At 37.7% G+C, this 14,997-nt stretch overlaps 1 protein-coding gene across 2 annotated transcripts; it reads right to left on the reverse strand.

Moving 5' to 3' along the window:
* Positions 1–7,065: 7,065 nt before the first annotated feature.
* Positions 7,066–14,032, reverse strand: LOC110886163 (subtilisin-like protease SBT2.6). 2 transcript variants are annotated; one of them, XM_022133927.2, is made up of 11 exons: positions 13,810–14,032; positions 13,482–13,549; positions 13,025–13,220; positions 12,777–12,921; positions 11,495–11,889; positions 10,949–11,044; positions 10,508–10,863; positions 9,684–10,009; positions 8,891–9,158; positions 8,204–8,485; positions 7,066–7,640 (listed from the first exon to the last, which is right to left on the reverse strand). In XM_022133927.2, the coding sequence occupies exons 3-11, from the start codon at positions 13,204–13,206 to the stop codon at positions 7,234–7,236; spliced, it is 2,457 nt and encodes an 818-aa protein (XP_021989619.1). In that variant the 5' UTR covers positions 13,207–13,220; positions 13,482–13,549; positions 13,810–14,032; the 3' UTR covers positions 7,066–7,233. The 2 variants fall into 2 exon arrangements, with proteins under 2 accessions (XP_021989619.1, XP_021989621.1); XM_022133929.2 differs by lacking the exons at positions 13,025–13,220; positions 13,482–13,549; positions 13,810–14,032 and having other exon boundaries at positions 11,495–11,892; positions 12,777–12,916.
* Positions 14,033–14,997: the final 965 nt, after the last annotated feature.

The raw sequence follows: 14,997 nt of genomic DNA on the forward strand, positions 1-14,997 counted from the left end.
GTTTTCATATCTATTTTATGTTTGCGATTACGTTAGTAGTATTATGTGGAGTAAGTGTTATTAATCAAAGTAATCGAATGTTCAAATCGATGCGAATCGCTAAACGACTGTGAATAGTAGGAAGTAACAATGCGATAAAGTTCATTAATCAATAATAGAGCTAATCAAATCATCATCGAACTCGAAACTCAAATTACGCGAACTTTGGTTGTTATTATACGTGTGTGTGTGCCTTATGTGTTACCTGTGCATGTTTACTTTATGTGGGGTAATCAATCGAATCAATCGAAACTCGAATCGAAACTCGAAACTCAATCAAACTCAATCAAAATCGAATTATGATAATTGGTGGCGAAAAGACAGCGCGAGACATAGGTGATTGTATGTTAGATATAGTGGTTGGGATTAAAAGTAGTTTGAATAGGAAACTATATCGTATTCTTATCAATCGCAATCGAAATCAAAATATCGAAAATCATCGCACCGAACACTCGAATCAGGCAGCTGAACGATCAGGCTCTCAGCCGACCGAACAGCCCAGCCAATCGGACTCGGACAGGCTGTCCGATCGGGGTGCCTGACCGATCGGCCGGCCCTTTCCTCTTTTGGAAGCCTATAAATACCCCTTGTCACTTTCAAACTTTCTACTTTTGGAAACCTCTGACCGACCAGCTCGTGCTCCCCTCCTTTTCTCAGATTTCTCCCAATTCCGGTAAGATTTCATCCTAAATCTTGTACTTTCTTGATCTATACACACTCCTACACCTTTCTATCTTTCAAATCTTACTTTTTAACCGTGAAATCATCAAGATTCAAGTGTTCAAGGATGATGTCATCATGGTGTTCTTGAAGAACTTCATGTTTTGGCTTCAATCAACCAAGAATAACTTGGATCTAGCCGATTTCCACATAAACAAACAAAGATCTATCACAGATTTAAACATTTACACGGTGAAAAGGATTGAAAGAATGTTTTCCAACTTTCTTTCAACTTTTTTACACTCAATGCCTTCAAACCGGTAGAAACGGAGTTTGAACCGACTTACTTATCATCCTAGTAGTGGTGCGGTTCAAGATTCGGGTTCTATCCACGAGGTTCACCGACTTCGGGTTAAACGTTAAACTCCGTTCCGAACAGTTCACCGGTCGGATTTGGGTGATTCCTGTCCGAGCAGGAGAAACAAGTAAGAACGAGGGTCCTATGGTTCAGCTCGTTGTCAAAGTACCTCGATATAACGTCAAACAATCAAAACAGCCAAGTGTTAGACGAACAAGTCGACCAGGTCAGGAGGCTGACTCTCCGAACGGACAGCCCAGCCGATCGGATAAGCCAGCCGATCGACCAGGCCAAACGATCGGCTAGCACATGGCCCCACACATTGACAATTTTATGAAGTCTAGTATTGAACGAAGTGTTGTTCGATCGGACTACGGTCTGATTTGAATTACTCTTCGGATCATGAGATACTATGCTTCAACACTTAATCAATTTGCAACTTATCAACATAATCGGAGTGCCACCCGATCGGTCGAGCCGTCCGACCAGGTGACACCCTGATAAGAACTTGTTGTTGAAGTACCTAACCGATCGGTTAAGCCGGCCGATCGAACGGTCCGTTCGATAGATCGACCTGAAAGGTAAGGATACTCCAATGTTTTCAAATACTACAACGAAAACCTCAAAAGGGCAAGCCATCATACACAAACACATCCTTCTCAAAGGAAGAAACAATCCACTCGAACAGTCCATCCGATCGGCCTACTGACCGACCGGACAGACTGTCCGAACGGACTGGTTAACCGAACGATCAAGCCGTCCGATCGGACCTTCGTCCGATCGACCAGGCTGTCCGACCCTCCGACACTTGTTTACGTTTTACGCGTTGCTTATCGTTATGATATCGAACTATTCAGGCTAACCCTACTCTCAAGTGCTCCCTTCAATCCATCAATCACTGTGAGTATACTCGAACCCTTTTTGCTTTAGCACTTTTGGGTGTTACATACGTTCCTTATTCTAAATCACAATCGAACACACTACTCAATTATTTCAAGCGCTAACCGTTACCGCATATATTACGTGACTAAATGAATGCTTGTTGTTATGTTTACACGTGGAATGCTGTCTACCTGCCTTAACGACGATAATACTATAGTTTGGACTCAGCACCCGTTCACACGGGGGTTGTTAAGGACAATTACTTGCATGGATTACGGTGGTAATCATGTATTGCGAACTGCCTCGGGCAGTCAACCCGCAGTCATTGGTATCGATAGATCCTTGTCGATAATTAACATGCTTCGTTTTCCTCTGTGTACGTGTTGGTTATGCGTAAACTATTTCGAACTCTATTATGCTATTATCAAACTTGTATGCTCACCTTTACATTTTATGTATTGACTTTATTTTAACGTATGTGACAGGCAATTAGGATGGTTATCTGCTAGGAAGGCGAGCTTAGAATAAGCGTCTAGAGCATAATTGTCTGTAGATCTTGCAGATCGAGTCTCTAGAAGCATTTGAACAATTTTTATATTTAAGTCTGAGTTGTCGGAACAGGATATTTGACTTGATGTTATCTGTAATAATTTGTTTGCTATTTAAGGTAAGGTATGAGACGTATTATATAAATTGAATAGTAATAATAATTGTTATGGAAACTTCTGGACAATCTGTTTCGCTCAGTGCCATGCCCCGATGATTCCGCCATCGGTTGGGGTGTGACATGGGGGATTATTAATACTAGTTTAATATTAAATAGTAAATAAGTTTATGGTGTAGCCTTCTCATTCACATTCAGTTCTTTTTACTTTTCCCTGTAAATACACACAACCAGATATCAGAGAAAGCCAGAAAAAACTTGTTGACTCGTATGTTTTACTATTCTTACTTAACAGTACTACTCTCAAGACTCAAGAGACATTGTTGGAGGGTCAAACTACTAAAACGTTTTTTGTCCAGGATACTCCGACCAATGAGATTTGGCTGTCCGGAGGGTCAATGGACCCTCCTGACCCCCCTGTGGTTCCGCCTACCGAAGAAAAATTTACGTCAAACGTATACCAACTTGGATTTGTACCGAAACGTACTTATATAAAACGCACATTGCAGCGACGTTGAAACGTAAAGTAACTCGAACTTATATACCATCTAGCTAAAACGTATTTTATATGACAAAATGTAGAACAGCAGAAAACTACATAAAAGTTAGCATGAAAAAGTATTGACAAATCGTAGACTAACTGAAAACATATATAAAAGTAAGTACGAAAAAGTATGGACAAAATATAGACCAACCGAAAACGTACATAAAAATAAGAGTTAACTGTCATTTTCGTCCATGTGGTTCGTCCAGTTATACCAGTTCAGGTCAAATTTCAATTTGTACCATTTTCGTCCATGACATTCTTAAAACATGTCAGTTCCGTCCAAAAAAACATGAGTTAACTGTCATTTTCATCCCTGTGGTTTGTCCAATTATTTGATTCAACCTTAGTTTTTTTGGACGGAATTAGCATGTTTTAAGAATGTCAGGGACGGAAATGGTACAAACTTGAAATTTGGCCTGAACTTGCATAATTGAACAAACCACATGGACGAAAATGACACTTAACTCTAAAAATAAGCACAAAAACGTATTATATTTGACCCACGTACATAATTGATAAAACGTAGGCCAACCAAAAACATACATAAAAATAACTATAAAATGTATTATATTTTACTCACGTACATAAAAATAAGCACGTAAAACTCGAAGGTTCAAAATTATATTTACAAAGTTTTTATAAAGTTAAGGGGTGTAAATGACAATGTCGAATGTTGAGGGTAGAATGAGAAAAACAAAAAGAAAAGAAAAAAAAAAAGAAAAAAAAATGACGTGACTAAGGAAGCAATTCTAGAAATGTTATGTATGTAATGAGATTAGAGTATATTTAGTGCGGGTTAAATAATATATTTAGGGATACATGAATCTAAAAAGCAAATATTTAAAAATAAATGGTTTGTTCGTATCGTTTATTCGAGTATGTTCTTTTTCATTGGATGTAAAGTCTCAAAGTGCAATATATGATTATAGGTGTGAATTAGGCTAATAGCCATAGGTGTGAATTGTAGTAATGTAGTCAAAACTTTGGCTACTTTTGTGATTTTCTTTACAACTTGTGGGAAAAGCATATTTGATTTGATTTGTGATTAAAGTTATGTCAATGTATTTCATTGGTACTTTCTTCAAGCGAATAATTTCTAGATTTACATAAGATCAACACGTTAGTGGTAAAGTGTTTTAGGGTGAATGTAAACCTCAATTTTAGTTAAAGTGTTAACATAAGATCAACACGTTAGTGGTAAAGTGTTTTAGGGTGAATGTAAACCTCAATTTTAGTTAAAGTGTTAATCGAATTCCACTTTTATTGTTATCCCTAAAACTTTGACTTTTACTACAGTATTTTGCTACAGTTGAGAGAGAGAATGTGTGTAAGAGAGAGAGAATTAGTATTGACATCAATATAACATGGTGTGATCCCTGGCCGTGAGCATATATTCTTTTCGTTATGATTGTACATTTCTTACCACCTAGGCATAAAAAGCCAATTTTTTTTGAGTTTTTTCCATCATGTGTGACAATGCTTTGAGACATTTGTTTGCGGCCTAGATGCGATATACGTTTTCATTTATGTTAATTAGTTTTAATTAGATTGGAGTATATTTAGTGTGGGTTAAATAATATATTTAGGGATACATGGATCTAAAAAGCAAATATTTTAAAATAAATGGTTTGTTTGTATTGGTTATTCCAGTATGTTCTTTTGCATTGGATGTAAAGTCTCAAAGTGCGATCAAGATGACACATTATGTTATGATTATAGGTGTGAATTAGGCTAATAGCCATAGGTGTGAATTGTAGTAATGTAGTCGAAACGTAGGCTACTTTTGTGATTTTCTTGTAGTCGAAACTTAGGCTACTTTTGTGATTTTCTTTACAAATTTTTGGAAGAAAGTATATATGATTTGATTTGTTGATTGAAGTTCAAGATATGATTATCGACCAATGTATTTCATTGGTACTTTCTTCAAGCAAATAATTTCCAGATTTACATAAGATCAACACCTTAGTGGTAAAGTGTTTTAGGATGAATTCGGGTTTTATTGTCATCCTAAAATTTTGGCTTCTACTGTAGTACTTTGTTACACTTGAGAGAGAGAATGTGTGTGTATGTGTGAGAGAGATGGAGGGTAGCAATTAGAGATGAGCAAATCGGGTTTATTTTATACCCGGAACCGGTTTCTAACCGTACCCGGTTCTTGAATGAGCGTGAATGGAACCGATTCTTGTAGGAACCGGTTCCAGTTCCTACATGGTTTTAAACCAAAAATACTGGAACCGATGCTAACCGATTCCGGGTAGAGTTGTAACCGGTTCCTCGGAGGAACTGGTTCCTTCGGGTAACTTACAGAAAAAGCTGCAACACATGTTGAAATCGATTCCAACAGCTATAATGCCGTTAGAAATCGACTTATGCCCATTTAAATCGGTTTCAATTATATATATACATATCACCTTCAAACATAACTTACTCCTACTAAAAAAAATACATAAATCGGTTTCAAGTTACACCTTCTAATCTATATCTTCAAAGCTCGTTATGGCGTGCAATGATGAAGTAGTCATGGTTTTGGAAACCAAAAGAAACCCCCAAGTTTGGAAGCACTTTGATTTGTGCTTATTGAGCGATAGCCATGAGATGACAAGGTGCAAAGTGTGCGGCAAGTTCATGAAGGCTACGGCCAACTCGACGCTAAAAAAACACACCGATCGTCATTGTCCGGTTACAAAGGCGAAGAAAAGTGAAGCCGGTGAAGCATCCGGAACCAGTTCTTCGAATGTTTAGTGTTTCATGTAATGTTGGATTTGTAGGATTTAGTTTGTTTTATGTTAAATAAATGCTTAGTGTTATAATGTAATGTAACCGGTTTTAATAAAACCTTTATGTTGTATGAAAAGCTTGGTTGAAACGGCTAGGAATCGATTCCACCGTAACATCGTCTAGAATTTAATGCATCAGGTCTCAATTGGTTACAGAGGAACCGGTTCCGGGTAGGAACCGGGTACGTATCAATTTTTTTTATAAAAAGTGGAACCGGGTAGGAACCAACGGTTTTTTTAACCCAGAACCGGTTCTTCAATAAGGCGGGTAGGAACTGGAACCGGTTCTAAGTCGGGTCTACCGGGTCGGGTTTGGAACCGGTTATTATGCCCATCTCTAGTAGCAATAGGGATGGACATTTTTTGTTGAATACATGTAGTGTACCAAACTGATACTGACCAAACACCACCAGAACCGGTTCTAAAATGGTATAAAATGAGAGTGTTTTAAAGAAAAGGGGGAATTTTTTTATTAAATAAGTAGCCGTTGTAACGGCTAGATTTTGAATTCAAAGGCCCGTCGAGACCGGCGTGTGGGAGACGGTTGGGATGAGCCGGGCCGAGGGGGGCGGTGTGGGGGACCGGCGCCGGGCCTAAGCCGGCCCCCATACCCTTTAGTCTTAGTGGTAAAGTGTTTTAGGATGAATTAAACCTCACTTTTAATTAAAGTGTGAATCGAATTCTGGTTTTATTGAGAATGTGTGTGAGAGAGAGGGGGGGGGGGGGGGTAGCAATAGGGATGGACATTTTTTGTTGAATACATGTAGTGTACCAAACTGATTCTGACCTTGTTTATGTTTCTAGTTTTGATATTTTTTAGCTATTTTGAATGATATCGGTGTCGAACCAACAAAATTGGTATGCTATTCGGTTTAAATTTCCGCTTGCGCTTACGATAGAAGGAAATTGTGGCACATATGAAATCAATTCAACATCACTTCAACGAACGACCTTTTGATCAAATTACGGCTAGCTAATTTCTTTCCTAGATGAGAATTCTGCAAAACAGAAAACCGTAAGCCTTGCCACATGAAGAGGGGACTCCTTGTGACCACCCTCTGGCTTGAGATTAAATACCTAATTGAAAGAAAATCAGCACAGAAAAGTACAACTACATAACCATACAGTACAACCATGCTAGCACTAGTAACAACTACCAAAACTTGATAGTAAAGTAACCTTATACTATCTTTACAACTTTTTTCACATGTAAATACACCTACTATTATCTATAATATTATTATAATACTTTCCAACCGTTTTACAAAAGAATAACATTACAGTTTACACCAAAACAAACCCCGACCTACCGCTTATAGCCCATGGCTACAACCGGTATCCGAACCTTATGCCCTCGGTTCCCCTTCAACAGAACCTCACCAAAACTGTAACGCTTGGTCACTGACCGTACGGTCAACGTGACGGTCAACTTACGTGATGTGCCTGCTCTTATAGTCATGGATGAAGGGTTTGCTTCAATGGCTATGGCTGGTGCCATTTTCGCAGTGATTTTATACGTCTCGGTTTCATCAACATTTGTGACGGTTCGTGTTACGGTTTGAGTTCTGACCAGATGGGAGACTGTGATCGACGGGGTGTTTAGGTTGTATGGATGTCCGAGGGTGTAATTACATGGATGGTGAGTGTAGTTTAGCAGCTCGTGGTAATCGATTCCGGGTGTTGTGCATAAGAATCCTAAGTAGTCTTGATAACCTGTGATTTTGACCAAAACAAGTCAAACCTGTTACTTCTAAGTAAAATGCCATTTTCGTCCCTAAGGTTTGGCCAGTTTTGCGACTTTTGTCCAAAGGTTTGTTTTTCTGCATTTGAATTCAAAAGGTTTGAAATCTTGCCATTTTCATCCGGCTCGTTAACTCCATCCATTTTTCTACGTTAAGTCAGGGGTGTTTTCGTCAGTTTTGTTAACTTAAAGGGCAATTCGATCTTTTGAATACTTGTACATTATGCTAAATGCTTGTACATACGACAAAAAAGACCGAATTGCCCTTTAAGTTAACAAAAAAGACAAAAATACCCCTGACTTAACGGAGAAAAATGAATGGACTTAATGAGCCGGATGAAAATAGCAAGATTTCAAACCTTTGGACGAAAGTCGCAAAACTTGCCAAACCTCAGGGACGAAAATGGCTAATATGTGTTTTCATTTCAGCATTTATAAACCAAATTCGGGTGTGATCGTTTTCATAAAAGTTGAAAGATGACGGTGGAAATGTTAAGTCAAATATCACATGGTTGACCCTAAAGTCAAAACGTACCTGCATCGAAGACAAGACCAGGGTCCAGAGCAGCGCGGGGATTAACATGGCCACTTCCGTAATCAAAAGGTGTTGCCGAGACAAACGTCAATGTATCCGACCCTGAATATTGTTCAGCTAGAATGGGCTTTTCGGCCCGATCCAGTGTATTTGACGTTGTCATCAAAGCCGACTTAATAGCTGCCGGACTCCAATGCGGATGTTTCTGCTTTATAAGAGCTGCTATGCCCGATATATGCGGCGCAGCCATGCTTGTTCCCGACATCATAGCAAAGTTTTCTCCTGTTCCCAAAAACCGTCACTATTTCACTTTATGTTTTCGCTTAAAGGGCTCAAACATTTGTTTTAATTATGTTATCTATTTATTTATTTTTGGTGGATTCTTCTTTCTGATGAAAAATGCATATTGTATTTTAAATGAATATATAATGTTAGTTTGTGTTCATTTATGTTCATAAACATTTGTTTGTGTTCGTTTCCGTTCATCTGCGTTCGGTAAGTGTTCATGAACATTATCATTTCCTTAATGAACGCACACGAACGAGAAATCTCGTTCGGTAAGCGTTCGTGAACAGTTCATGAACATGTTCATTCCTTAATGAACAAACACAAACAAGGCCTTGTTCGTGTTCATTCGGTTCGTTTACAGCCCTAACACAAATGAAAGTGACCAAATCAAGCTATTACCTATGTAATTAGCCTCATCGGTGCCATTTGGAGACCAAGAAGCCCAAATTAACGCACCGGGAGCTAAAATATCGGGTTTCAAAAGATCCGCATCACGAAAGCTGTAATCTTTAATATTAGGCCCACGCGCGGAAAACAACGCGACTATCGGTGCTGATTTATGAAGTATGGGCTCCAACCCGTCTCCGATAGTTCCTGTAGCTTTAAAACTTTTCACTCTCCCGGTCCAATCTCGTAACGTAGATGCTTTATAATAGTTTATAAGCTCCTATAAAAAGATAATCAATTTAAAGTTTAAAACTTTAATCGAATGAGTAAAATGCCATTTTCATCCCTGAGGTTTGGCCAGTTTTGCGACTTTCGTCCAAAAGTTTGTTTTTCCGCATCTGAATCCAAAATGTTTGAAATCTTGCCATTTTCATCCGGCTCGTTAACTCCATCCATTTTTCTCCGTTAAGTCAGGGGTATGTCCGTCTTTTTGGTTAACTTAAAGGGAAATTCAGTCTTTCTTAGGGGTAATCGGTTTTTATATATAAAGTGAAAATACTGAATTACCCTTTTAAGCTAACAAAAAAGACAGAAATACCCCCAACCTAACGGAGAAAAATGGATGGAGTTAACGAGCCGGATGAAAATGGCAAGATTTCAAACCTTTTGGATCCAGATGCGAAAAAACAAACCTTTGGACAAAAGTCCCACAAGTGGCCAAACCTCAGGGACATATATGGCATTTTACTATAATCAAAGCAAGAAACATGATTGGTGAAAGCAAAGAAAATCGTAGATTGAATACCATTGACTTGTCAACATCAGTAATGAGAATCCCGGGTATGCTTAACGGTACCGGGTCAAATTTTGTACCCGGTGAAACGTTTTCAACAGCAAGAACGAAACCAATCGCACCAAGACTCTTTGCGGTTTCAGCAACTTTTTTAACCGATGCAGTACCGATAACAAAATTGAACGAATACCCGCATAGAAGAATGTTCCCTTTTATCATGTTTTTGTTCAAAACTTCGGGTCTCTGGCAATCGGTAGGACTAAACTTCATAACCGAAGAATCCAACACAACATCGTTAGCTGCAACAAGTGTATACTTCTGATTTAAACGTGTAGAAGCTGCAACAGACCACATATGAACAGTTTTTTTAATGTTTGGATGAATAGATTATTTATTTATTTATTTATTAAATAAGAGTAAAATGCCATTTCCGTCCCTGAGGTTTGGCCACTTTTACGACTTTCGTCTAAAGGTTTTTTTTCCGCATCTAAATCCAAAAGGTTTGAAATCTTGCCATTTTCATCCAACTCGTTAACTGCATCCATTTTTCTCCGTTAAATGAGGGGTATTTCTGTCTTTTTAGACATTTTATTTAAAAAAATCATTATTAAGAAAAAAAGATCCTCCTCTCTTGACTTTCAAGTTATGACTTTTCTTATAAATATTAACAAATAGGTAAAAGGACAAAAATACCCCTGACTTAACGTTAAAAATGGATGGAGTTAAGGAGTCGGATGAAAATGGCAAGATTTTAAACCTTTTGGATCCAGATGCGGAAAATCAAACCTTTGGACGAAAGTCGCAAAACTGGTCAAACCTCAGATAATCACACGTACGTGACAAACCGATTCCAGCTAGGATTTTTCCGTTTCCGAGCGTTAAATGATTTTTATATCTTCGATCGTCAACAGCGGCAGCTACGGTTACAATCCACGGACTATAAGAGACTAACGATTTGGCAAACGGTCCTCCATTTCCGGCTGCTTGTGCAACGAAAACTCCAGCTTTAACAGCGGAGAGAAGGGTAGCATCAAACGGGTTTAAAAAAGTGGTTCTCGTGGTGGCGGGACTGTTGGGCCCCACCGAGAGATTCAATATGTCAACGCCGTCATGAACCGCTTGATCAATGGCAGCAACCACGTCAGCAACAAATCCTCCGAAGAGTCTGTAGAGTGCCTTGTACACAGCAATCCTATTTATACCGATTGACCCGTTAGAGATGAATCATAACCCGAATCGACCCATTTAAAAGTACACAGATAAAAAATGAAATCTACCTGGCACGAGGAGCCATTCCGCTTGCTTTTCCGAATTCGTATCCGTGCACGCGCACTGGAATCCCGTTATTTCCGGCTGCAATTGCTGCAGTGTGGCTGTGAAACAATATTAGCTCTAAACCTGATATTATTCTTAAACGGTCAACACATTGTTACAATGTACCTCTTTCGGAACATGTTGACTTTTACGGTCAAATGGATTCATTTCAAGTTCAAAACAACAATGTACTCAAAAGAAAAAAAAATAAATTCATAACTGTGTTTTTGGGATTTCAAATTTACAAGGTTTGACCATAAAGTCAAACTGTACACTTTTTCAAACACTTTGACTTGTGAGGTCAAATTGGCTCACTTATAACTATAGCATTTACATGAATTCAACGTCTAGTTCTATAATAAGCATTACATGTACAAAGAATTTATATAAGTGATGTATTTGTAATGAACTCCACAGAGTAAAAAATAATAGGTTTGACTTCCAAAGTCAAATCGCAAATCAATAACTAAATTTGTTTTCAAATTTGTTAAATCACTGGCACTACTAACCTTCCATGTCCATCACCATCCATAGGCGAAGCATAATCAACCGAAGGATTAAACGCACCGGCTGCAATAGCCGCTTTCGCAAAATGTTGTGCTCCAACAATCTTTCCATTGCAAAAACTTTTTTTTGTATCCGAATGAACTTCACATTTTCCTCTGAATTTCGGAATAGGCCCATATGGTTCGGTATTATGATTCCCGAAACTCGGATGATGTGGGAAAATACCTGAATCAACAAATCCAATCACGATGTCTTCCCCGGCCCGGTCAAACCCGCCCCCTGTGGGCCATACTCCTGTTGGAAGCCCGAGAAATTGTGGTGTGTGTGTCGTAAGTTTCCTCACTTTCCAATCTTTATCCACTGATTTCACTCCATTGGCCCGCCTTAGCATTTCCGCCTACTAATATGTTCGGAAACGTTTAAAAAATGTGATTTTCGAATCCGCTTTATACGGATGAATAGTACATGTCGGATTAGTTGACTTGTTGAATCGTCTTTCTTGACTTTTAATTGCAATAGCATCATTCTTGTGTTTTGTGACTTTCGTCCAAAGGTTTGTTTTTCCGCATCTGGATCCAAAAGGTTTAAAATCTTGCCATTTTCATCTGCCTCATTAACTCCATCCATTTTTCTCCGTTAAGGCAGGGGTATTTTCGTCTTTTTTGAATACTTGTACATTATACTAAATGCTTGTACATAAAGTGAAAAAGACCAAATTGCCCTTTTTAAGTTAACAAAATTGACGAAAATACCCCCGCCTTAACGGAGAAAAATGGATGGAGTTAACGGGCCAGATAAAATGGCAAGCTTTCAAACCTTTTGGATCCCGATGCAGAAAAAGTGGCCAAACCTTTGGACGAAAGTCGCAAAAGTGGCCAAACCTCAGGGACGAAAATGGCATTTCACTCAAAAAAATAAATAAATAAAGATTCGCAAAATTTACTGATTTTGGACAAAGGGTGCGAAGAATGATGATTTTCAGTCAAGTCTTCTTTAAGGAAACGTGCTTCCAATACAAATTTTTAAGGGCCTACGCTATATGACGATACCCTGTAACGGGGTACCGATTATAACTTATGACATAGATCCTAAAACCTACATTCCCTATAATATAAAGTGACTGAAAGTACGTTCCTTTTACGTGCAATTTGACGTTTATATTTTGCGTCTGCATTTTGGCATTTTCACAAGAATGGTGGTTAATTCGCAACAAAAATCCAATATGATAATTCAAAAAGTTCATAAATCCAAGCAAAAAAAAAAAAAAAAAGTCAAGGGTTTGACCTGTTCGGTAGAAACGTCAGCAGCGAAACCATTGATAAGATGCTTGTAACTGTAGAGTTTCGTGTAAGTTCCTTCATCGAACAACGTGTTAAGAAGAGTATCGTGTTTGAGTTCGAGGTGGTCGGCATATGATGTAACTGAATCACTGAGTGAATATCGAAAAGATAAAAAATCATAATCTTAATATTATATGATTTTCCAACATAAAAACTTTAGCATCATAAAAAAACGGTTCAAAGAACACGAACCTCGTGACATCAAGCGTCTCGTCGGATTCAACAGCAGTGGCTTCAAAACCATCAACACCGCCTCTATAGCTCGTTACCGGTTCTCCTTCGATTGTTACAATGTAAATCTCGGATTTCCCAACAACATAAAAACCGAAAATTATAATAACCGTAAACATTCTCTCCACCATCATCATCTTCATCAATCCTCCTACAACTATAAACAAAAGCCAAATTGAACCACATGAATAACATTATTATTACACTTCATTTATCGGGCGATTTGGGATTTCGTTTAAATATTTGTTATCGCACTTCTTTAGTTCTTTACACACATACAAATAATTCAAGAAAATGAAGCAATGACTAAAAGGGCTAATCTTTTGCTCATAACATCAAGTGAAAACATCTTAAAATTATCAAAAAAAAAATAAATAAATAAATAAAACAGAGAGATAAAGAGATATAGAGTGTGTACCAGTTTGATTCAATCTGAAACAGTCTCTTTCATTTGCATCTGAATATCTGATAACCCATGTGATCAACCTGCATATAATATTCACAAATTATACAACATACATACACATGTATCTATATATAATATATATATCAGCATATTGATGCCCAAGATAGGAATCAAATAAAGATCATTGTAAACTTCACTTTTTCACCAAATAATCAAAACCCATTAAAGATTAATTCATTTAAACTAATCTTAAATTAAAAAGCTCAAAACTTTACTCATATTGATCCAAGAAAAGAATCAAAATAAGCCCTAAAACCATATTTATTAAATTCTAACCCACCTTATTGAACACACAGCACAAAAAAGGTGATTCCCAGTGGCAATAAGAGTATAATATAGAGCTACATTACTGTATGATGATCTTCTATGTTAAGTTTAAAGTAAAGATTGAGGAAGAAAGTGGGTAATTTTGGAAATGGGGGTGTATTTAAGGGAAGAGTAAAGAAGCACATGAGAAAGATGGAGAGGTAGTTAGGGCTCTACACTTTTTGGACAAGAGAGCAAAGATAGTGGAGGTTGATTTAATTGATTTAACACTTAAATTCAGATTTATATACATAAATATTAGATCAAGATTTATATACATAAATATTAGATCAGATGACGTGGTTCGGCGCCCCCTGCTACCTCACCATCGTTGGTGTTACTACACCACCCCGCCTCCGCCAAGGGGGTGTTATCCTTGGCCTTCGCCAAAGCCATAGCGGGTGTGAAGAGGAAGAAAGGGATGGGGCCCGCTCCTTGAACCAGAACCAATCAGATTTGAGTTTGTTTGTTTTTTTTTCTTTTTTTTAATATAGCTAAAAGGGGTTTTACAGGGGCGTTATTTAATACAGTGTAAATTAACAATAAAGCCTCCCCGCTTATGTGTCGCTTACGTGACGTGATAAAGCCCCTAGGGGCGTGAGACCACACCACCCAGCTTTAGAAGTTTTTTCGCATGATATGTCGGAAACACAGACACCGGTAATAAAATTAACATGTTAATTAACTTAAAAATATTATAGTCGTATCATATACTAAAATTAAATGGAAATAAAATGTTCATTGTGATGGTATAATCTTTTTAAATTTACGTATGGAAAAATTATGACGATTTAGTTCAAAAGCCAATAATATGTATTAAAGGATTGTGTGATATGTTTTAAAAGTTGTATAAAATTATCCTTTAATCCTTCTTATACGTATTAAAAAATAGATATGTATTATAAAAAGTTGTATAAAATTATATGTACTAAAATAATAGATATGTATTATAATAGGGGTGGAGATACAATAGGAAGTTTATTTGGCTAACAATGCTAGGAAGTGATTTTGACCATCCATTAAGTTAATCAAGGACTAAGATTAAATCAGGAAAATTGAAAGGAAGAAAAGAGGCGCGTGAGTTTGTTCAAGGGCATTCTAGTCAATCCAAGCCAATAGTTTCTCTCTCCTCCAATTCCCCCCCCCCCATTTTTAAACGTTA

Source organism: Helianthus annuus, chromosome 10, assembly GCF_002127325.2.
Source record: "Helianthus annuus cultivar XRQ/B chromosome 10, HanXRQr2.0-SUNRISE, whole genome shotgun sequence".
NCBI lineage: Eukaryota > Viridiplantae > Streptophyta > Magnoliopsida > Asterales > Asteraceae > Helianthus > Helianthus annuus.